The following is a 23643-nucleotide window of genomic DNA, read 5'->3' on the forward strand; positions in this document are numbered from 1 at the left end:
AAACACTGGAAATTGTTTGAAATGAAAGCGAAATAAGCGATTTTTGAAGATTCAAGAGAAAGTGACAACTATTGGAGACAGGCAAGGGAATTTCAGTATGTGGATAATAGAAGCCTATCAGGAAGGAAACCAGAGGTTTGCATAACTCCGGTCTCTGCCTGTCTTCACATGGCCCTCTTCTGTTCTCTGTCCCTCCCCTGTGTTCCTTCATAAGGACACTTGTCATTAGATACAGGTCCCGCCTGAATAATCCAGGATGATCTCATCTCGAGATTTCGACCTCAATTACATCTGCAAAGATCTTTTTTTTTTAATAAATAAATAAATAAGGTCACATTGACAGGTTCCAGGGATTATGACATGGACATATCTTTTGGGGGCAGGGGCCACCATTGAACCCTCTACAGCTGCTGTGCTAGTAGGTGACGGAAACAGGATTTCATTTTTATTTTATAATCAAGTCGCTAAAGGCAAAATTTCATGTTTCCAGCAGATTAGCAGTTCTTGCCAAGAAACCAAAGTAGACGGCATGCTTTATAAATAGCAGGACAATAGGAGGTCAGCCTGCCGACCACCTGGAGGCCTCACCTGGCTCACGCTCTGCCCCGGCCTCGGCTGGGAAGCGTTTGTGCACTGCGTGAACGAACTTTCCTTGGGCTGTCAGTGATGGGCAGCTGTTTTGCAGACTCTCGAGTCAAAGTTAAAAAACAGACATAGCCCTGTCTGTCTCCAGAACTTAGGACACTCAACGTCTGTATTATAAACACTCACACCGTTCCCAGTGAAGAAGTAAAAGCTCCTTTGAAGGAGTCGTACGGGGGGGTGCCTGGGTGGCTCAGTCAGTTACGCGTCTGACTCTTGGCTTTCCGCTCAGGTCATGATCTCACGGTTTGTGAGTTCAAGCCCTGCCCAGGGCTCCGCTCTGATGACACAGAGCCTGCTTGGGATTCTCTGTCTCCCTCTGTCTCTGCCCCTCCCATGCTCAGGTGCACTCTCTCTCTCTGTCTCTCTCAACTACATCAACCCTAAAAAAAAAAAAAAAGAATCATATGTCAGAAACATCTGTAGGTAAAAGTGAACAAAATTTCCTTCCCTCGGGCGCCTATACCATTCTGCCTCCTGGCTGCTTCAGACCCCCACTATCCTTCAAACTTGAGGGTCCTCTCACTCCTTCCTCTGACAAGCTCATCTGACTGCCTAGCAAAGCTAAGGTGTGAACGGATTGTATTGATTTAGTGTATTCCCTCTACCAGCCTCCCCTTCCACAGACGTCTTCGTGCCTCCATCCAAAGGAGTGAATAAAACTGCAGACAAGACAACAGAGCCAAAGAGAAGGATACTTGGCAGCAAGAGAGAGTCTCCCTTTGGCCACGGAATGTTTCTGCTGTTCTGGAAGGCGGCATGGGGTTGCTTTTGCTTTGTTTTTTTTGTTGTTGTTTGTTTGTTTTTGTTTTTGTTTTTTTTTTTTTTTTGCATCTTCCTGACTCCCCAGCAACCATCTTAGGCCCTGAAACCAGGGGATTAGTAACCTTCGCAACTCAGATACCAGGGAGTTTAACTGGTGAGAAAAAAAGATTACAACTTTTTTAGTGGCTAAATCTACAAAAGCCATTTGCCTGTGAATTTCCTCCACACAGAAGCAACGAGGCAGAGAGGACACACACACACACACACACACACACACACACACACACAAATGCTAGTTATGTTTAAGTAGAAGCTGCTTTTACAAGTCTGATTTTTTTTTTTTTTTCATTTCATGAGGTGTCCACAAATCTGTTGAAATGATTTCACCCGGCCTCTGTTGCCCCGTTTGCCCCTCCTAATGCTGATTCAGCTTCAGCTCAGGCAGCCTGGAGAAGGAGCGATGATTGGGCACCAAAAGGCAACCGATGGGGCCTTGGAGATGCTCGGAATCCCTCTCCTAAGAGTCAGGGAAGGAGGTGATGGAAGAAAGGGGGAGGGGGAGGGAGAATTCTCCTTAAAAGAAGATATTGTCCAGAAAAGCATCGTTTTATAAGGGTGGTAGGTTGCTTGAACCCTGGTCACATCTGCCTTTTGGGCCGTGGTTGTGTCTTCCAAGGCCTGCGGAGTTAACATTGTAAAAGTTAAACGCTTCTGTCAGGCTCCCTTTTGCCAGCCCCTCCCTCTCCACTCCCCCCCCCCCCATCCCCACCCCAGCCTCCTGTTCACCCCACAGGACTCAGTGATAATAGGGACTGTCTCCATCCTGAGAAAAGGCAGCCCGCTTGTTTAAGTTTGCCTGGAATAAAGAGAACCCTGGAGGGAAGGGACCAGGCGCAGCTGAACCACACAAAGGAAAGCCTCTCCCATGCCAGTGACTGGGCAGATCAGGCCCTGTCCAGAATGAGAATGAGTTCAGCTCTTGTTATGCTTCGCAAAGGAATGTTCTGTGGACTGTGGCCCGCACAAGAGACGATCCTGTGTGGTTTAAAAGAGCCAGAGGGGGAGAAAAGGATATTCGTTCTTCTTTATTCAGACACCCGTAGTAGATCTTCTGTGTTTTGTGGATCATGCAAATCCAAAGGGATCCCTCTTTTCTCCGCACCCCTGTGTTTCCACTGACGACTAGAAAATCTTCTTGCGCCTGCTTTTCCTGGCACTTTCCCAGTCTGCCCCCTAATCTATTTAAGGAGCATTTCAACTTTTAATATCTATTTTCCGACATTGTTTTCCTCTTCAAAATGGACTTCTTTGTGTGCATAGATGTCAACAAAATTGAAAATAAAGTGTTTTCTAGGGGCACCCGAGTGGCTCAGTCAGTTAAGCGGCTGGCTCTTGATTTCAGCTCAGGTCAGGATCTCGCGGTTCGTGATTTCGAGCCCCTCACCAGGCTCTGAGCTGACAGTGCACAGCTGCTTAGGCTTACAACTTTCTCTGTGCCCCCCCCCCCAAATAAATAAGCTTAAAATAATAATCATAATAATAATAAAAAGAATTTCTTTCTGCCCTGTGGTAGGAGACATGCTGCCCTTACTTGCCTCTTTCCTTTAGAGGTTCAATCACATCTCTCCTTCAGTGGTATCTCTCCTATCCCAGCTGCCTCACTGTTCATAAATTAAAATAATTTGCAGTGCTTAACCTTCACCAGTCTGAATACAAACTTGCCGTGTGTTAGCTACAATTCCTAAAATACCCAAGGAAGGGACATTCCATATTTAAGGTCAGGTGTGTGCATTTCATAAAGAAGTGACCCCCACAGTTGCCCTTCATCATTTCATTGCCGCTCTCCCCACCAGCTTCTCAGTGTGACAAGGGCACCCTTCCTGCCTCTCTTCTCTTTTCCTCCCCAAAATACCAGGACAGACAAATGTGTGTCTTCCCTTCTCGCGCCTAAATTGCTGCTTACCAAAATTGCGAGTACCTGTTGGCAGGCCCATGTGCATACGTGAGGCTCAAAATTACTAGCCTGATTCTCCAGGGGTCGCTACATAGACGTTTATAGACAAGGTCTGTAAACTTTGAAATTAGAGCCAAATATTTGTGCGCGTGTGCGTGTGCCTGTGCATTCGGCAAGAGGGTCCGTGGGTCTCCCTGAATTCTCAGAGGGGTCCATTATCTCCGAAACTTAAGAACCCCTCTCCATTGGCACTGCTACACCCTCATCATTTCTCTTCTCAATATGGCTTCAGTCAAAATGTTGCTGTTTTGTTCATCGTGAAAATGTAAACAATTTCCACCCGAAGTGAGCATTTCAGTTGCCTCACCCTACTCCAGGACCCAAATGGGCTCCAAATCTGACCTTTCTTCCTCCAGCCTCTCATCTGCTCCCGTCCTTTCTCTCCATCACCTCCTGAGCCATTTTCCCAACCTGCAAGCACACTGATGATGCCGGTCCCCTCCTCAAAGCCCTGTGCGGGCCCCAAAGCTCCTGCCAGAGCCTTCACAGCCTGCGAGAACCCCTGCTCAAGTTCCTGAGGCCCCAGGGAGCTGCAGGAAGGATTCCAGTCTCCTGGAGACATGTGGCAAAGTACGGTCAATCTGCCGTCCAGCCTCTGTCCTACCCCGTCCCCCAAAACGCACTGTGCACTTCCCGTGTACCAGACGTGGTGGGAAGTCTTTATAAGGGTTACCTCATGTCATACTTAAATTTGCCCAAGGAGATAAGTGCTATTCTTGGCCTCATTTTACTGCTGGGGAAACTGAGGTTCAGAGCTGTAACTTGCCCCCAAGCACTGAGCCCACTAGGCGGTAGGACCAGTATTTGAACTCAGGACTGACTCCAAAACTCAAGTTTTTATCTAAAATATTACATGCCTCTCACCACATTGGGCTTGCTGCCCCAAAGCGGAAATGGGAAGGACTCTTATGTCATGTTAGCGAGGGTGAGTGGCAGGCGCTGGGCCAGCTTTGCTGTCAACGGGTTTGCTGCTAAAAACCCTTTTGTGGATAAAACTGAGTGAAAGCCAGAAAAATCCACAAAGTGAAGTCTATAAGAAAAAAATTTTTCTTTTAATTTTTTTTTAATGTTTGTTTTTGAGAGAGAGAGAGACAGAGCACGAGTAGGGGAGGGGCAGAGAGAGAAGAAGGCACAGAATCCGAAGCAGGCTCCAGGCTCCGAGCTGTCAGCACAGAGCCAGACGTGGGGCTTGAACTCACAAACCGCGAGATCATGAACTGAGCCAAAGTCGGACGCTTAACCAGCTGAGCTACCCGGGCGCCCCTATACGAAGAAATTTGTTGAGGGAATCGAATAGGACTCCGGATCTGAACATGAACATATAGTCTTCTTGCTTTGGGGATCTGGGCCAAAAGATGTAGGTGGACCCTTCTAACCTCTACTTGGGAGCCGAGTGCCGAGAAACAGGCTAACCTTGAGGACAAAAATAGGAAATGTTTTGGAACTTCTAATTCCCTAGTGACAGAATGTGTGTGCCGGAAGCAGTTTTGATCAAATAGCAAATCCAAGGTCAGAGGCAGACCCAGAGAAATGGGAATACCTGGCTTGTGGGAGTTACCTCGGAGACCAGGCCCAGGGTGGAGACCGGAGGACTGGCTGTGGGGGGGACGCTCCCGGAAAGTGCGCTGGGAAGCAGCTTGGAGGTCTCCGATGATACTCGGTTTGACTTTGGAGGGTTTAGTTATCCTAAGGTAAAGCCTGCCCACCGCGACCCCCTTTGCAGAAGGCACAGGGGGTCTCTGGGGTCTGCTCAGACTTCCGGATCCACAGCTAAACCAGACCTGCCATGAGAAGTTGAGTTCTTGGTTTATTACTCCTAATTCCCTTGCGTCGTTACCATGCGTTTCAGAGTACCGGGGAGACTTTTATATCCACTGCATCCTTTGACCCGGCCAAAGTTCACTAGACTGACCTGGGACTGCGGTTCTGGTCCCAGGTACATTGTGACCTTGGGACAGTCCCTTTACCTCTCTGAGCTTCCGTTCCTTCAGCAAGGACAGTCGCACCAGCCTTAGCTCCCTCACAGAACAGTTGTGGGGCTGATCCGGGCGCAGCAGCGTGTGGTATTAGTAAAGAACCACCCAGATCTGAAGCATCCTGCCCGATGAGCATGGCATTGGCTGGGAGAGGGGTGACAGTCACAGGCTGCAGCGCTGGCCCGGCGGCGGACCGGGGATCTTGGTGCAGTCTGGCATCACGGGGGGACCGCCGTGTGCCAGGCGTGACGGGAGAAGCGCTGAGAAACCTGTGTCAGCTCCGTGCTTTCACGTTTTGACTCTTAACAGACGCACCTCGCAGTTATCGTTTCGTCTCCCAGAAGGAACAATGAGGGGCCCCACAAATTTGGGCTCGGGTCTGACAAACAAGGAGGCATCGGTGGGCAGAGTAGAAATGATACAGGGACACGCTGGTGAGAATACATCATCTTACAATTGGGAAAGAGAAATGAAAGACATGGTCAGTTGTGCTTTCAGAAGTTTAGAGGAGAAGTGCCTATGGTCCCGCGGTCCACAGTGCTCACGCACAAGTCGGAAGAGTCAGGGCGCTTTTGAAAATGAACTTCCGGCAGATCGCGCGCGCAGGGCGCTCGCTGAGACGAGTGGGCAGGAGGGTAACTGAGGAAGCTGATGAGGCTGTGTTGGGGACATTCTCTGAGGAGCTCAAATTTTAAGTGGGCTTTTTAAAATATAAAGGTAATGCATGCTTAATAGAGAGAAGTGGGAAATAAAAAATGGAAAGGAGAGGCACCTGGGCGGCTCGGTCGGTTAAGTGTCCAACTGTGGCTCAGGTCATGATCTCGTGGTTCCTGAGTTTGAGCCCCGCGTTGAGCTCTGTGCTGACAGTTCAGAGCCCGCTTTGGATTCTCTGCCTCCCTCTCTCTCTGCCCCTTCCCCTGCTCACACTCTCTCTCAAAAATAAATTAAAATAATAAACATTAAAAAGAAAAAGAAAAGGAGATGGTAAGCATCACCTGTAATTCTCCTAAGTGACAGTTGCCATTAATATTTTTATATTTCATGGTAATGTTATTCTGTGCATTGCTTGGGATTATCATACCTACATACATATGCTATTTGGCATTCTTTCATACGAATGGATACTCTTTATAAGAATTACCTGATTGTTGGGGCGCCTGGGTGGCTCAGTCGGTTGAGCATCCGACTTCGGCTCCGGTCATGATCTCAGTGTTCGTGAGTTCGAGCCCCGCATCGGACTCTGTGCTGGCAGCTCGGAGCCTGGAGCCTGCTTCAGATTCTGCCTCTATCTCTGTGCCCCTCTCCTGCTCACACTCTGTCTCTCTCTCTCTTTCTCTCTCAAATATAAAACATCAAAATATAATTTGAAAATAAATAAATAAATAAATAAATAAATAAATAAATAAGAATAAGCATGGTATCAGCATGCTGATTCGGTTGGATAGAGTGACATGACCAAGTGGCAAAGAGAAAACTGCAACTTCTCTCTTTCTTCTCTCTCTGCCATCAGGGAGGATGGTTGTCAGACCAAAACAGGTATTACAAACATCGGCAGAAGGGAATTAAAGCCTCATGGGAGAATTGATGTAAAAACGAGTCCAAGTTGTTGTAAATAAATTCACTGCTCTTGGCCCAAATGACAAATGAGAATACAGAACTTACAAGGGTGAGAGTTAGGGCACTGACAGCGATCCCTGAGGGTTGTAGGGAATGGAAGAGGGACTGAAAGAAAGACCGTGAGCCACCGTTTACCTGATATTCACAATCGAAAAGGAGAAGAGAGTGTCCGTACAGACTAAAAACAGCTGGCGTGATCTAACCTCCAGGTGGAATTCGGGACAGGGTTTGAAACGCAGATGTTGTGAGCACATAGGAAAAAGCTGTCCCTTCAGAGCCCAGCATTTGCTCCTTCTCTGCTTCCTCTATCCTCTTCGATAAGGTCGTGGTTACTTATTCATGGACACGAAGAAAGCATTTCATTGAATTTTAGACAGTACCGTTTCGGCTGAGCTTGAAAACTACAGTCCGGCTACCAGAGTATTTAAATGGACTGATCATTGAACCCTTGCACCCCAAAGGAGCTGATAACTTGATCAGCATCCATCTGGAAGGAGGTGACTGTTACGTCACCGGAGTGCTCCCACCTCAGCCCTCACCTAATCCGCATTTTGTCAGGAACCTGTTGCGGTGACAGATGCTTATCAAAGCCACAGAAGACACGAAGCTATAACGCGTGGTTGTTACTAGAAATAGAACCAAATCCGGAAAGACTGCAGCAGGCTGGGAATGATGGCAAAAAAAATAACGAGATGAAATCTAATATTGATTCAAGTACATTCCTCCAGTTGGGTTCCAGACACCAGCTCTGTGTGTGCAGGGTAGGGCAACTGAAAATGGTAACCGTAGTAACAGTAGCTAATACTTATTAAATGCTTGCTACGTTCCACATACTGTCCTCTGCGTGTTTTATTGTTACCACTTACATAATCTTACTGTATACTAGCTTTATGGCATCTTCACATTTGACAAGCACATCGTCTGTGATCCACTGGTACTTACAGCTTGCAAACTGTCCCCTTTTTTTCATTTGAGTCAAGTGAGACACAGAGAGGTCGAGTAACTTGCCTGAGGTCACACAGCTGGGGAATAGTTTCAGTGCTGGCGCTCGGTGCCTGCGTGCATATCCACTGTGACGATTCATACGGCCATTGACGCTCTTCTCCCTCTCTTTTTTCAGTCACGAATTTAATTTGATGTTCTGCCAAAACACCAAATAAGCCTAGACAGAGACGTATAGGTGGTTAATAATACAGACCTTGGGCCAAGCCGGCTGGCTTGTCCATTATCTTAGCTGTGTGACTTTGGCCGAGTCACTTAACTTCCCTGTGCTCCAGTTTTCTTCTCTAAGGAGGGATAGTGATGGTTTCTGTCATACAGTATTGTTGTGGGGATTGCATGAGTTCTGTACAGAGAGCACTGGGGACAGTACCTGGGACACAGTAAGTTCTTGTAAGTATTTGCTGTCATTATGAGGTTCTCGAGAAGCAGTATGGCAGGGTTTTAAGAGTTGGGACTGTTGGGGGCGCCCGGTGGCTCAGCCACTTGAACGTCTGAGTTCGGCTCAGGTCATGATCTCATGGGTTCCTGGGTTCGAGCCTCGCATCAGGCTTTGTGCTGACAGTGCGGAGCCTGCTTGGGATTCTCTCTCTTCTCTCTGCCCCTCCTCCACTCGTGTTTTCTCTCTCCCTCAAGATAAATGAATAAAACTGAAATAAAAAAAATAGAGTTGGGAACTGTGGAACCAGACCACCTGGGTTTGGATCGAAGTGCCACCATGTCCCATTATGCGTGCTACATTTTTTGCTCATCTATAAAATGAGAATAAGAATCTTTGCAGAAAATATTCAGTCTAAACGCCCAATAACTTAGCGACTATGAACAATAGAAGTCTATTGTCCAGAGGAAGAAAGTTCTGGCCCTGCTCCTGGTACGATGTTTAGGCATGGGAGCTAAATATGATCTCTGGAGGAGGCAGGTGGGTTGGGGAGGGTCTAAAAACTGCAATTGAGAAATTACGTTTGGACCAATCAAGGACGTTTAATCTGAAGTCAGGATGACTAAGCAAGGAAGTGATCATTTTCCTCACTCATGTCAGGGGTTACAGAATTGTTCTGTGTCATTGAATCGAGTTACGACACAGCATGAGATGCTGGAAGCAGGGAACGTGGAGCGGCTTGCTCGCGGTGCAGCCTCTTAACTTTTCCCAGCGTCAGTTTCCCCGTGAGTGAGATGGGTGGGAGTTGGACTAGATCATCTCTGGGGTGTCGTCTTCTCTTTTACCAGTCTGTCCCATAAGCCACAGCGTCTGTATCAAAATCCCGTGTACACGGCAAGGTTGGGACAAAGGATGTTTTTGCTGACTGTATTTTGTAGCACCAGAGCCTGAACTGAGTATTGTTCGAGCCGGTACAATCATCTCCTGACTCCGAGCCCCCTGTTCTCCTCCTCATCTGTTAAAACTGACATGGGAGCAAGACGGATTTCACAGAGCTTTTGTGAGAATTACATGAGGTCATACATGTGAAAGCCCCTTGTCAGAATGTTATGTGTATTATTGCCTTGGCCGGCTTATAGCTTTTCCAAGAATTGGAATATGATAAAACACTCTTAGGCACTGCCCTCTATTTAAAATAATGTAATCTGTTTTCCAAGACCCAGAAGGTCATTCAGGAAGTTACAAAATCTTGGGGTCATCGTCGTGAGCAGGCGGTAGTTTGGTAGTAAAAAGGTTCTGGCTGTTTATATGATTGGGTTTTTAGGATTCAGATGAAGCGGGACTATGTTCCCAGTGTGCAACCCGGAAAGGAATAGAGACCCCATCGTCTAGGCGCCTCATTTTACAGAATGAAGTTGCCGAGCCCGGGAGAAAATGCCCCAAATCACCTGTTAGCTAATGGCAGTTCTGGTAAAATCCGGGCTCCTGACTCCTAGCCCACTTTTCATCATTCATTTAAACATTAGCTGAGAGACCTTGAAATGAGGCTTAACAATGTGCTGGTGAAAGAGGCTGCCCCCTTGAACATGGACTTGAAGAAGTGAATGAACTTCACTTGACCCACTTGGGTAAAAAAACTGCAGTGGAATGCTTCGGAATTTTCTTAATAATAGCGGTTCATCTCTTCTGTATAAAATGCTTCTCAAATATACTCTGAAGTGAACTGACGTTAAAAATGGCAGGTCTTGGGGCGCCTGGGTGGCTCAGTCGGTTGAGCGTCCGACTTTGCTCAGGTCATGATCTCACGGTTTGTGAGTTCGAGCCCCGCATCAGGCTCACTGCTGTCAGCGTAGAGCCCTCTTTGGATCCTCTGTCCCCCTCTCTCCCCGCCCCTTCCCTGCTCACGCTCTCTCTCTCAAAACTAAATCCACCTTTTTTTTTTTTTAAACATTTTTTTTTTCAACATTTATTTATTTTTGGGACAGAGAGAGACAGAGAATGAACAGGGGAGGGGCAGAGAGAGAGGGAGACACAGAATCGGAAACAGGCTCCAGGCTCTGAGCCATCAGCCCAGAGCCCGACGCGGGGCTCGAACTCACGGACCGCGAGATCGTGACCTGAGCTGAAGTCGGACGCTTAACCGACTGCGCCACCCAGGCATCCCCAACTTTTTTTTTAATGCAGGTCTTAGTAGGCTTATTATGTGCACGGGGAGTAGTAGAACATAGGCGCAGAAAAATGGTCTCTCTTCCTTTCACTAATCATTAACTGCTATATTATTCGATTTTGTTGAGTTAAAGTTGCAAGAGATAACTGTAAGGCCGGTTCTGTGTTATACGTTCTCCCTCATCTCGCCCATACGGCTTCTGTTACATTAGCAGCTGTGAGCCACATGACGTCTCAAGACCAGTGCCTATGAGCATTGAGTGCCCGCGGGCAAGTAGCCAGTGAGGGCGGCACTTTATTCCTGGATGTGTTCAAAGCGGAGCGCCACCTACACCTCCCTCCTCTTCCCATTTATAAATCTACTTCTCCAAGGATATACAGATTTTTTGGCTCTATTTTTAGTCTGTTGATAACTTGAGAAAGCCTCCAACGATGAAAGTCTTGGATGGGGAGGATTCAATTCACCCAGTCTTTTCTGCATCCCTAATAGACGCTGAAAATCAATCCGAATTCTGACTCTGGGTGGGAACTGCATGCGTAAGTGTAGTGTGATGGATAAGAACACACACCCTGAAGCCAGACTGCCTGGGTTCAAATCTGCCCCTCTCGGCCCCTCTTGTTTCCGTGGCCGTAGGACCTTGGGCACATCCCTTAAGTGCACCGAGCCCGAGTTCCCCAATCTGAACCCCTATGTCACGGTTTTGCTGTGAGCATGCAATTAAATGAGCTAATATTTACAAAGTGCTTACAAGAGTGCGAGATGATAGACATGCCTAATAGATGACTGTTAAGTAAATTAAATGGTCCTGATTAGACAGAGTTGCCTCTGGGTCCAAGGCTCTATTCCATTTAGACACTGTAACTCCCAGGCCGTAGGGCTGTTAGGTTGGAGGAAAGGGGGCTTCTTTTTTCCCAGTTATTCTAGAGAATTAAAAAAGAAAAAGCAGTAGGACTTGACTTTGAACACCGAAGTTTATCAAGCCTCTTTCCAGCTTGGTCTGTGTGTCCACCTTGTCCTTACACTCTGATCGGTTTCAAGCAGGTAGCTGGGTCTGTCAGGGTCACTTTTGTAAAACTGCTAGGATCGCCTGGTATTCCCTGGACTGACAGTGACCTGATGGGTCCCTTTTGCACACAGCCCAGGGCCTTCATGCTGGTTCCCCACGAGGGGGTTTCCGCGGTAACTGTGCTTGCTTTGGGGGACCGGGGCTGTGGGAGAGATTAATGGGAAGTGAAAAGAGAAACTGTTGCCTTTCACCAGCAGGGCTGGTTGGAGTGTGTGACTCCTCTTGTATTTAGGGAAAAGATTACTCATGAGTATTTTCTTCCATAGAATATAAAGAACCTCAAATTACTACTTGTGTCCCCCCACCCCCACTCCCCCCACCTCCCTCCGGTTCAGTGACTCCTCTGCAGACACTTCAGCATTTCACTCTCATTTCCCCTCCCCAGGGGGATTCGGTTCTGTATTTGCCTTGGCGCTCGCGCTTCCAATAAGCTACCGCATCGTTTTTCCTGTTTCTGACTGAGTGTCTTCTGCTCCGTGGCCCATCTACCGCCAGGCTCTTTCCTAGGCCAAGCTTGACTGGAACCCCATATTTGCACCCCCCGCCCCCCGCCGGGCCTGGCTGTGCCCGTGCTGCTCCTGTGAAAGAGAGGAAGGGGAAAAATTCCCAATAACAGATGACTGATCGCTGTGCTGTTTCTGTTCAAAGGCGACACCGCTGACGATAGGAAGTAAACATTAAGGTTTTTTTACCGGTTCAAAAGTTGAGATTTTGCTAAGCCGTCCTCACGCCCACTGCCATTTCACTGTGATTCCAGATATGGGTTTTGTCAAGGTCGTTGGAAAGACGGGGGCGGGGGGGGGGCACCTTCTGTATCCAAGGACCGTTTTTAATAGGCATTACTTCTGGGTAGAGTTAAGAGCCAAAAACAAAACCTTAAATTCTTTAGTGGCTGTGTTTTATTCTCAGGATCATAGAGCAGTAGCATACTACACATTATTTATTTTTTTTTTTTTTTTATTTATTCTTGAGAGAGAGACAGCATGAACAGCGGAGGGGCAGAGCAAGAGAGGGAGACACAGAATCGGAAGCAGGCTCCAGGCTCTGAGCTGTTAGCACAGAGCCCGACGCGGGGCTCGAACCCACCAGCCGGGAGATCATGACCTGGGCCGAAGTTGGACTCTTCACCGACTGAGCCACCCAGGCGGCCCGTACTACACATTATGATTTCATGATGCCACTTTCTTTTGCTACGTAAAATTGTAAAACTTAAAAGCCAAGGGAAAAAAAGCTCTTGGACGCCCGTCTCTAATTCTGCCAATGCCTGTTACTTCTTTCTTGGTATCCTACACGAGAGACTGCTTGAGAAAGGACTTCCCCAGAGTTCAAGGAAGCCAGCTACCATTCTTCAGAACTAGACTTTGCCAAGGAGCCACCTGGAAGACGGAGCCAATAGTCATGCCCAGAGGCTCTGGACCTTCTCCAAGGGAACTGAGCTATTCCTTCCCTGGTCCACGAGGGAGGAGACACAGCATACACAAGTAGACCAGATAGTTCTTTGTTATGCTTGATTGAAGGATGAAAAAGTGACTCTTTCCAGGATCAAACTGAAGGGCACTTTTAGAGCACACTCATGGAGTCTCCTTAGCAAGTTTAAGTAACTTCCTGGAGAGACTGAAGCTCTTCTTGGCAAACCCTGACTCCATTGTATTTGAACCATTAATTCACACGGTGCAGTTTTGGAGAATGAAGCTCTGTTGGGCACGTAGCTCCTTCCAACCCCTCAGTTCTCATTTTGGTCTCAGGACTGCTTTCAGTTTTGAAGAATTATTGAAGACCCCAAAGAGCTTCGCTCATGTGGATCCTGTCTATATTTACCATATTGGAAACTAAAACTGAGAATTTCAAAAACACTTAACTTACTGAAAAGTAATAAGCCAAGCTTATGTTAGCATAAATATATATTTATGAATATATCTTCCAGAAAGTAGTGAGAGAAGTGGCATTGTTTTACATTTTTGCAAGTCTCTAATGTCTGGCTTCATAGAAGATGGCTGGATTCTCACGTCTGCTGCAATATCACACGTTGTGTAGCTTCTAGAAAATCCCACTGTATACTCATGAATGAATGAGGCTGAAAAAGGTAGATAACCTCTTAATATTGCTATGAAAAGAGGTTTGACTTCATTGACACTCTGAAAAGTGCTTGGGAACCCTGAGGGGTCCCCAGATCACGCTTTGAGAACCACTGTTCTAAACCACTTGAATGATATACCAAAGATTTCCCACAACAGCAAAATAAAATAAAAATATAGATTCACAGTCAGACTTCCAGAAAAGCCCAGCCTGAGTTCTCCTCCCCACCTAAGCTACAGCCCTCCCTTTGGCCCACTTCTGGTCCCACTCAGAGTCCAATACCACCCCCGGCAGAAAGTTCTAACATCAAAAAGTAGAATAAAAAGGCAAAAGACCTTTTATCCTTGCTTTGCCCTCTCATTCCCAGAGGCTAGCCTGATAGTTTCCCAGAGGCTAAGTGAGTTGCTCTTCCTGGAAGAAATTTCAGGGAACACTTTATTATTTGGCAGCTCTCAAAGGTCAGGCCCGACTCTGGAACGTTCTCACTTCAAAAGGACACTGAGGGGGCGCCTGGGTGGCTCGGCCGGTTAAGCGTCCGACTTAGGCTCAGGTCATGATCTCGCGGTCCATGAGTTCGAGCCCCTCGTGGGGCTCTGGGCTGACAGCTCAGAGCCTGGAGCCTGTTTCCGATTCTGTGTCTCCCTCTCTCTGCCCCTCCCCAGCTCACACTCTGTCTCTCTCTGTCTCGAAAATAAATAAACGTTAAAAAAAAATTTTTTTTTTTAATAAAAAAAACAAAAGGACACTGGGTGGCAATCAGATCAGCTCTGATTCTAAGGTCCCCTCCGAAGCACATTGTCATTTGTCATGACTCTGAGTTCCTTGGGTGTTTCAGGCCACCGTGGAGCTTCAGCTTTGGGGCATACCTGAATCAAGGCAGCCCCTGGAGCTGGGCAGGGAAGGGCAGGCCAGCAAGGCCTAGGGTCCGTCAAAGACTAAAAAAGGATCGTTCTTCTCATGTTGCCTCTGAATAAATAGTTCATCCGATACTGATACCACACTTGGGCACTTACAAATCTTGAGCTTTGCCTTGGGATTCAGAGTTGAACATAAGAGCTCTTCAGACCTGGAGACTCCATTTTATTAACCATTCAGAAAGCTTTTTCCTTTATTCCAACTGTCTAACTGACAAGACCTTTTTTTTTTTCCTCCCTCTCTCTCTCTCTCTCTCTTTCTGCCTTGCTCTCTCTCCAACAGGCTTGCAGCCAATTTACTGGAGCAGGGATGACGTAGCCCAGTGGCTCAAGTGGGCTGAAAACGAATTTTCTTTAAGGCCAATTGACAGCAACACGTTTGAAATGAACGGCAAAGCGCTCCTGCTGCTGACCAAAGAGGACTTTCGCTATCGATCTCCTCATTCAGGTGAGAGTCTGGACTCCTGACACGTGTTCGGCTTGGAAAATCTGTTAGTCATTGCTTGGTCTTTGCCACCACCCATCACGCCCAAGAAATCCCCACGGTAGGTCACCGTGAGCACAAAGACCGTGACCTAGCTTCATAGAGGAAAGATTTTGCTGACTAAGTCCATTGGAGGGGAAAAGAGGAAGAATTTCCAGATCGAGGGGAAACTTTGAAGGTCGGGAGAAGGACCCACAGGGTCCTTAAGGAGCTTAAGGGGTCTGGTTGTGCCACCAAATCAAGGAGAAAATGCATTCCGGCCCTTTGACTCTGCCTTGCTCCTGATTCTGGAAACTTTTGAAAGTGATGCTTGAGAGTGAGTGTAGGTGGTGAACTGCTCAGTTAAAACCAAAGACACAGGAAGAAGGGGCGTGAGCCCTTGCTCAGGTACATGGAGTAGAAAGGGAAGAAGACGTGAGGGAAACAGAAGATAAGGATGGGAAGAGGTGGAGGTCCTAGGAGCCACGGCAAGTGTAGAAATAAAGGGCTTTGGGTGATTTCCTTTGGAAGTACTGATTGTTTTTTTTTTTAAGTTTATTTCTTTATCTTGCGAGAGGGACAGAGAGAGAGTGCGCGCGAGTGCAAGCAAGGGAGGGGCAGAGAGAGAGAATCTCAAGCGGGCTCTACACTGTCAGCTCAGAGCCCGATGCGGGGCTCGGACCCACAAACCGTGAGATCGTGACCTGAGCTTGAAATCGAGAGTCGGACGCTTAACCGACTGAGCCACCCTGGTGCCCCAGGAGTACTGAATTTTTTGAAGTATGGCATCCTGTAGCTTATAGAAATCCTGAAAAAGGCAAGTGGAAGATTTCCCAGGCTCCTCTAACCGGGAAGTTTTGTCAACATAAGGGCTCCGAAGACCGCAAAGGAAGATTTGATTCAGCAAAGAGCGTTTGTACCTACAAAATGTATTTCTGATATAGGTGTGAGACTTCAAATGAACTTTCTAATTTCACTTCTTAAACTTTATGGATACTTAGGAGATAGTTATTTGGGAACCCCGTATGTGAAATGGGGAACTTTGGTCTCAGGTTTATGCCTTTTGAGGGGCTAGTTATTCAGGTACCAACAGGCGCTCCTTGTCTCGAGCCTCTTTGTGGCCAACTTTGATATACCTTGTCTGGTGGAGACTTTCTTTGTCTTGACAAAGGGCAGAGATCCTGTGTAAGGTCTTGGCATAGTTCCCTTATTTACTCCATAGTTAACCCATATTTATTCCTGGAGGCCTGCCAGAAGTTAGTAAACTAACTGTCGTGAGGAAACATCCCCATCACAGGGCGTGAGGTAAGGATATAGAACAGTATCTCCCCCGCTTTTCCCAATCGCTGCAAACCGTTTATATGAGGAAATGATAAAGGGAAGTTTCCCTGAGAAGTATAGAAGGTATTGAAACTCGAAAGTTCATATCTCTGAAAAACAGATCATTTTTAACGTTTTATAAAGGAATGGACCCAGCCATACCTGACACGTTTTGTCTCAAATCATTGATTCTTTCTGTAGTCTCAGGGTAAGAAAACTAAAACAACTATATAAATAAATAAAGCTAGCCTAAAAGGAAACTAAATAGTCCCCTTTTTCTTAATATTTATTTATTTTTGAGAGAGAGAGAGACAGAGCGTGAACAGGGGAGGAGCGGGGAGGGGGGATGGGGGACACAGAATCTGAAGCAGGCTCCAGGCTCTGAGATGTCAGCACAGAACCCAACGCAGGGCTTGAACCCACGGACCACGAGATCATGACCCGAGCCGAGGTCGGATGCCCAATCGACTGAGCCACCCAGGCACCCCTAAATAGTCCCCTTTAATGCAAAAATACTTACCTTTTCTGTTCTAGTGGAACCTCAAAGGTATACTCAAAGGAGCAAAGCTACCTCTCTGGAGGAAAAGAACTTTTAACTCTTTAGTGTGTTCCAGAAAAACCACTCGTGTCAGGCAAACGAGGGAAAACACAGTGATATGTTTTGACTGGATTTGACTTAGCCCTTAGCCGGGGCTAAGACTCCCTGAGTCTGTAAATCCCCCCCCAACCATCATATCTCAGGTACTCCTTTTCGTTGCTGATTTCTTTTTCTCCCTAGAGATCTCTCTCCGCTTTACTTAGAAAGTGGGTTCTCTCTGCTCAAAACTGGAAGCCAAGATAGGCAAAAGCCTACCAGTAGTCCCCTGCCATTTGTCAGGTCTTTGCCAGAGTGGGCCATGTGGAATATAGACAGGCTCCCACTGTCCTGCTGGATAGGATTGCATTGAACCTAAAGGCAAAAGGAAGCTGGAGAAAGGAAAGGGCAGAGCAAGATGGGGCTTAGGAGAGAAGGAAGGGAGTTGATTTGGAACACGAAGGATGGATAGAACGGAGAAGGTGGGGAGAGAAGAACATTCCAGGTAACTGGGGCAGCACTATCTTAATGTATCTGGATGACGTGAAGTAGCCCATCTGATGAATGGAAGAGGCGGGAGGTAGGAGACCGGATAAAGCCAGTGCACTCGCTGGGCCTGAGGTGCTTAGACCCCAGTTAGGTGGCAGTAGAAATTCATTCCATGCGTATTCTCTGAGCAACTCCATGCTAGAGTTACAGAAGTGCGGGCTAAGGAGGTTCAGGCATCGCAGAGGCAATTTCTGGCTGGATTGTCAGATGCAGCTCAAGGGTATGGTAATGGAGCCGGGACTTTGAAAGCTTGAAAAGGAACCTAAGGCAGAGGTAAGGAAAGGTGTTAAGGAGGAGCCGTAGGCCAGTTCATGTGCCGATGGGGTTCAGACATAAGGCCACACAGATTCCATCCTGCCTGAAACAGTGTTCATCGTCACTCATCACCCCTTCCCCACTTGGCCAAATGCCTTTTCCTATTAGAAGTTCTGCTGACCTTCTCCGGGAAAGCTTTCCCTGCTTCACATCCCTGCTTCCCTGATTGTGCCCTGCCTGCTTTCCTTTCCTCCACCTCTTCCCACCTAGGTCTGGGCTAGATGCTGTTCCTCTTATGTCACAGAGCATACCCTAATTCTGTCATGGCTCCTGACACACACACACACACACACACACACACACACACACCATGTTTTATAGGATTGCTTTCTGTTCTGCATCCCTCTACTAGAGGAGGGAGTTCATTTGAGTAAGGGTTGTGTCTTGTTAAGCTGACCTACTGCAGCATCCAGTTGGCACTCAATATTGATCGAATGATGACCCAACACATGAGTCCCTTAAAGCCCGCGTTAAGAAGCTCGGATTTTATTTGGCAGGGCGTGGGAAACCACTGACGAGTTTTGATCAGGAGAATAATAGAATTGGAGCCCTCCCTTTGGAGCAGACCTTGGCTATCAGTGCATAGGGTGGACTCATTTGGTCACTAAAAACAGGAAAACCAGTTAGAATGCTATAGCTACCGTCCTAATTGGACACACTGAAATCCAGAACTAGATCGATGAGAATAAAATAATAGTACTTTAGGCACGGTATGGTTAGCTAAGAAGAGGAGCTCATCTGCAGGAAGCAGTAAGATTCATTTTGGCCCGGCAATGCCACGGTATCCAAAAAGATACGTCCTGTTCTGCTGCTGGAAATCTGAGACCGGAGCCAGGCCAGAGCTGGGAATAGTAGATGTGAGCATTACCCCTATTGTGTTGAGCTGGGGGTAAAGAGAAATATATACTGCAGGTAATTTAATTAAGGCATCGACCAGAAAGCCGTGGACAGAATTTCAAGGCGATACCTGCCAGGAGGGGCTGCAAGAAAACTGACCACAAAAAGAGGGGTATTGTCAGAGGGTTTGGAAACGAGCTGCGAAAGAGTTCAGGAGACGTTCGCGTGGCGTGGCCGCGTAGCAGGGTAGTGAGGCATGATCTACCTACTCGGATTCTCCTCGGGTAGGGACAAGGTGTAAATAGAAAATCTTCTTCAGTGCTCCCATGTAGCATTTGCCACTGCTGCTTCTGACGTGGGCTTTCTGGTTTAGCGTTTGATATAGTAGATGTCTGGAGGCCCACGTTCTATACGTGGTTCGTCCACAGGTCACAGTACTTCTTTGGCCCCTATTTTCCTCATCCGTAAAATGGGATTTCTACCATATGGATCCAAAGCTCCCTTCAACTCTTAACAGTTAGGCCCAACCTCAACCAGGAAACAATATTAAGCTTCTATGACATAGTACAACCTCCTACCCTACAGGCAATGAATAAATACTTTGATCCCCTTCAACCTATATGTCTTGTAAAACTTATACTTCGGTCAGTTTTTTTTCTGTCTTTCTTTGAATGTTTTTTGCTGCCTCAGATGAATCAGCAGCAGCTTCTCACTAGTCATGGAGCCACTGGAATAAGCAAAAGTATCTGGTTGCCCCGTCACCATGAATTGGATGTTTATAGCTTCCTCCCAACCTTATTTCCTGCCTGGCCTCACCCAGAATTATGCTGTCTGTATATGGACATAACATTCCCCAACACAATCCATTTCAAATGTAGAGAGGAGGGAATAGTGTCCAATGAATTTTAATGACCTGAAGTACTAATATATCGTAGGTCCAAATATGGTAGCCTCTCTGAACTCTACATTCTTTGACCCGTTTCACAAACTACACCTGTCTTGTCCATTTCCAGGACAAGAGTTCTCCATGTTCAACCTCTAGAATAAAGCAGGGAACATTTAGAATGTGCTTTAAATAGCATATTATCTCCAAACAGAAGATTGTAAGGCTGAAGATGCATGGGATATTTTCTTTGGAATATTCTCCCAGTTAGGGGACACAAGATGTGAATCTATAACATTTGCAAAGCTAAGGAAAAAATGCAGAGGAATCTTAACTTTATAAAAATTTTACCTGTACGGGATAATTTTACCTACTCTTTGAGCTACTAGATAGTAACTGCCTTAAACGGTCTGGGATGATTTACATTCAGAGGGATATTTGACTATTTGACCTCTTTGAGACTTGAGAATAAGGAACAGAGAAGTTAACATTGATATTAACTCTTTTAGAGTTATCCACCGTTAGACATCAAGATGGAATAGATTTATGTACACATTATTTATAAGAACAACAGCCACGAAAGCCACAAGATATTTTCAGTTCAATTCATGTTAGACTCTCTACTGATGCTAAAAAATGGAAAATAAGCATCTTTTCAAAGCTCCTTCAATTCAATTCAGCAAAAAACGTTTGGTGGATTTACAAAGCAAATTAGTCTTCCAGTGTACCAGAATGTGATGTGGCAAATTATTTCTTCCCTCTCCAACGCACCAGAACCTTTGTTTGGGGAAATACGCTTCGCTTGTGACCTCCAAATATAGTAAAATTCCCTTTCAAGGTTAAACGAAAAATACTGATCTGTATCTTCATAACGTTCCTCCTCGGACCGACTTGCTTATTCATTTCTGTTAAGCAACCGTAGGTGCATTTGCTGGGTTGAATGGTTGGGTCAGCTGGCTATTTTGGAATCAAGTTGCAGAAGCTGAGGGTATTGGTCACGGAGGGGAATTATGGTCCCGAAGTGTGGGAGTTGCAGGAAGCGTGACCCTTGACTGAGACACCGAGAGTTGGCTATACTCCTTGTGTCTGTGAACAGAGCAGGGGAGAAAAAAGCATCTACACATCCGAGAAATGGTTAAGAAGCCAGTTACGGAAAAGTCTTTTAATTTCTTAGCTCTTCCCTTGTCCCATTTGTAAAGTGGTAGTGATGACCGATCCCTGTGCCAGACAGCATGGCATTATCACCTGTAAAACAGACCACACGTCCTGTAACAAAGCACCTACTCATTTTACGGTATTCGTATTTTCTCACACGCTTAGTTTTTGGTTTATCTGTAGTACCCCTCTGTGTTCTGCATCTGCTAAAGGCAGTTGTCTCACTATATCTCTTTTCTAACTGATTTATTCTTGCCTTAAATACAGTGTTCACATTTTCCCACAACCCGCACCCTTTTTCTCAGGATCTCTGTGTCTTGAGACACAGATACCAAGCTAACTCTCAAATACTGGTTCCTAAGTAAAAGACTAGCTTATGGTTATGGTTACAGAAATCACTCTGTACTAAATACAAAGGCCTGTACTTTAATCAGCCTACAAAAATGGGTTGAATGGAATTTTCAGAAAATAAGGTCGAACAGAGTTCAAAAGCAAAGCTGTGCCCTGATGGGAGGGGCCTATCGTGGCCTCCAGTGAGACCTCAATAGGCCAGTACCAGCCTTGGCGTTCTCACTGCTGAACACACACCGAGACTGAATGAACTGAGGCCGTGGACTTCATCCTGAACATCTACCGGAGGCCGAGAGGACCCAGCAGAGAGAATTTGATGACAAATCTGAAAAGCATCCCTCCCAGCCTTGCCCACTTTGTGTTTTAAGAACTGGTCAAAAGGAAACCAAAATCTCTGAATAAAAACAGAAGAGAAAGAGAAAAGAGAGCAGTTTGCAAATTTAAGAATGTGTTACTTCAGATAATCTTCACATGAGGATATGTACATAGTAAATCATCCCCTGAAAAGTGCACATTTTAAGAATGTTAAAATTCCGCTTTAAATCTACCGAACTTGAGAAGTTAAGTGATACAAAGCCCCGGGGGGACGGGCTGTGGGTAGCACAGTAGGTGACACTGTGCGAGGGTCCCAGCCTTCCAGAGAACAAGTAGTGTCTAAGAACTTTAAGAGTGATCAAAACTCAAAATAAGTCAGTCAGAGGAAGACACATATCATATGATTTCACTCATCTGTGGAATTTAAGAAACAAAACAGATGAACATAAGAAGGGAAGAAAAAAATAAGATAAAAACAGAGAGGGAGGCAAACCATAAGAGACTTTTTTTTTTTTAATGTTTATTTTTATTTTTGAGAGAGACAGAGCATGAGCAGGGGAGGGGCAGAGAGCGAGGGAGACAGAATCTGAAGCAGGCTCCAGGCTCTGAGCTGTCAGCACAGAGCCCTATGCTGGGCTCAGACTCATGAACCACAAGATCATGACCTGAGCCAAAGTCGGACTCTTAACTGACTGAGCCACCCAGGTGCCCCAAAAGACTCTTAAATACAGAGAACAAACTGAGGGTTACTGATGGGGTATTGGGTGGAGGGGGGGATGGGCTAAACGGGTGATGGGCATTAAGGAGGGTACTTTTTGGGATGAGCACTGGATGTTATAATGTAAGTTATGAATCACCAAGTTCTATTCCTGAAATTGTTATTATACTATATGTTAACTGACTTGGATTTAAATAAAAAGTTGGGGGAAAAAAGAGTGATCAAAACCCTTTTACTGATGATACTATTTTCAGAAAATATCCCAGGGGCTCCTTAGTCAGTTGGGCGTCATCAGACTTCGACTTGGGTCATGATCTCACGGTTTTGAGTTTGAGCCCTGTGTCGGGCTCTGTGCTGACAGCTCAGAGCCCGGAGCCTGCTTCGGATTCTGCGTCTCCCTCTCTGTCTCTCTCTCTCTGCCCTTTCCCTACTCACACTCTCTCTCTCTCTTTCTCTCTTCTCAAAAAAAAAAGAAAAGAAAGAAAATATCCCAAGGATGCAGTGCAGTGGGGGGAAAGAAAAGATACCCTTAGCAATCCTGTTTATAAGTATAAAAACTGGAAATGCCCAAGCCACCCACAGTATGGGACTTGCTACATAAACTTGGAGAATGTAAATATAAAGGAATGTACTGTGACTCTACGACTATTCATTGAGTCACTTATTATTTCTTCAGTAGATTATAGGGCCTTGCAGATCATGTTCGTGGTTCTAAAGATTGTTTTAAAGACAGGTAGAAGCCATTCTGCGTTTTAAGCAGAGACTGGGAAGAGTGCAAAGATACAAAGTGTGAGGAATGGATGTGGGGCGGTTGGCTTGGCTGGCATCCAGGAGCAAAGGTGGTAACTTGAAGTAGGACAGAACCAGCAGGGGATGATGCCAGGGCTATTTAGAAGGTGGAGTCAAAGTCTTGGTGACTGATGCTGGATGAGAGAAGGAGAGGAGTTAATTAAGCATGACTCCCAAGTTTCTGGCCTGATCAACTGGGCATTCGCTGGACTAGGAAACACCATGTGGGTCGTAAAGACTTACCCTGGACACATTAAGTGTGTGGTGTCCGTATGTCACGCAAGAGGAAGTATCTAGGAGATGGCGGAAGGTTCTGGAGTTGAGAAGAAATTCCTGGCTGGAGTAGATTTAGCATAGACAGGCTGATTGAGGCCATGAGAGAAGATGAGATTACTGGGGAGAAAGACTCGTGTGAGCCTGGGGAGCCTTAATAGTGCAGGGTTGGAGGAGGAAGCGCAGAGAGGTAGGAAAAAAATCCAGGAGGGGAACGTCTGAAGCCATGGAATGTTCTAGAAGGAGGCAGGTAGTGAGTGCTGCTGCTGAATGTTGCTGAAAGTCAGAGTCCCCAGGTACTGACCATCCTCCCCTGACGAGGTCAGCAGTCGAAGGGGAGAGTCATGGCGATAGCAGAGCTGGTCAGTCCCTCAGACAAGCTTGGCTGTGATGCAACCAGAAAAACAGCAGTAGTTGGAGGGGAAGATGAGGATGAGGGGTGTGTGCGTGTGCTTGTGTGTGTGCGTGTGTGTATGTAGAAAACAG

At 46.4% G+C, this 23643-nt stretch overlaps 1 protein-coding gene across 2 annotated transcripts in view; it reads left to right on the forward strand.

The window, feature by feature from the left end:
* The window catches only part of ETV6 (ETS variant transcription factor 6), a 256842-nt gene that overhangs the window by 187102 nt on the left and 46097 nt on the right, over positions 1-23643 (forward strand). For both annotated transcript variants that reach the window (XM_045464140.1, XM_045464139.1), the window contains exon 3: positions 14899-15063. In XM_045464140.1, coding sequence (XP_045320096.1) covers positions 14899-15063 — 165 coding nt within the window. The remainder of the gene's footprint in view (positions 1-14898; positions 15064-23643) is intronic.

This window comes from Leopardus geoffroyi, chromosome B4 (genome assembly GCF_018350155.1).
Source record: "Leopardus geoffroyi isolate Oge1 chromosome B4, O.geoffroyi_Oge1_pat1.0, whole genome shotgun sequence".
Classification (NCBI taxonomy): Eukaryota; Metazoa; Chordata; class Mammalia; order Carnivora; family Felidae; genus Leopardus; species Leopardus geoffroyi.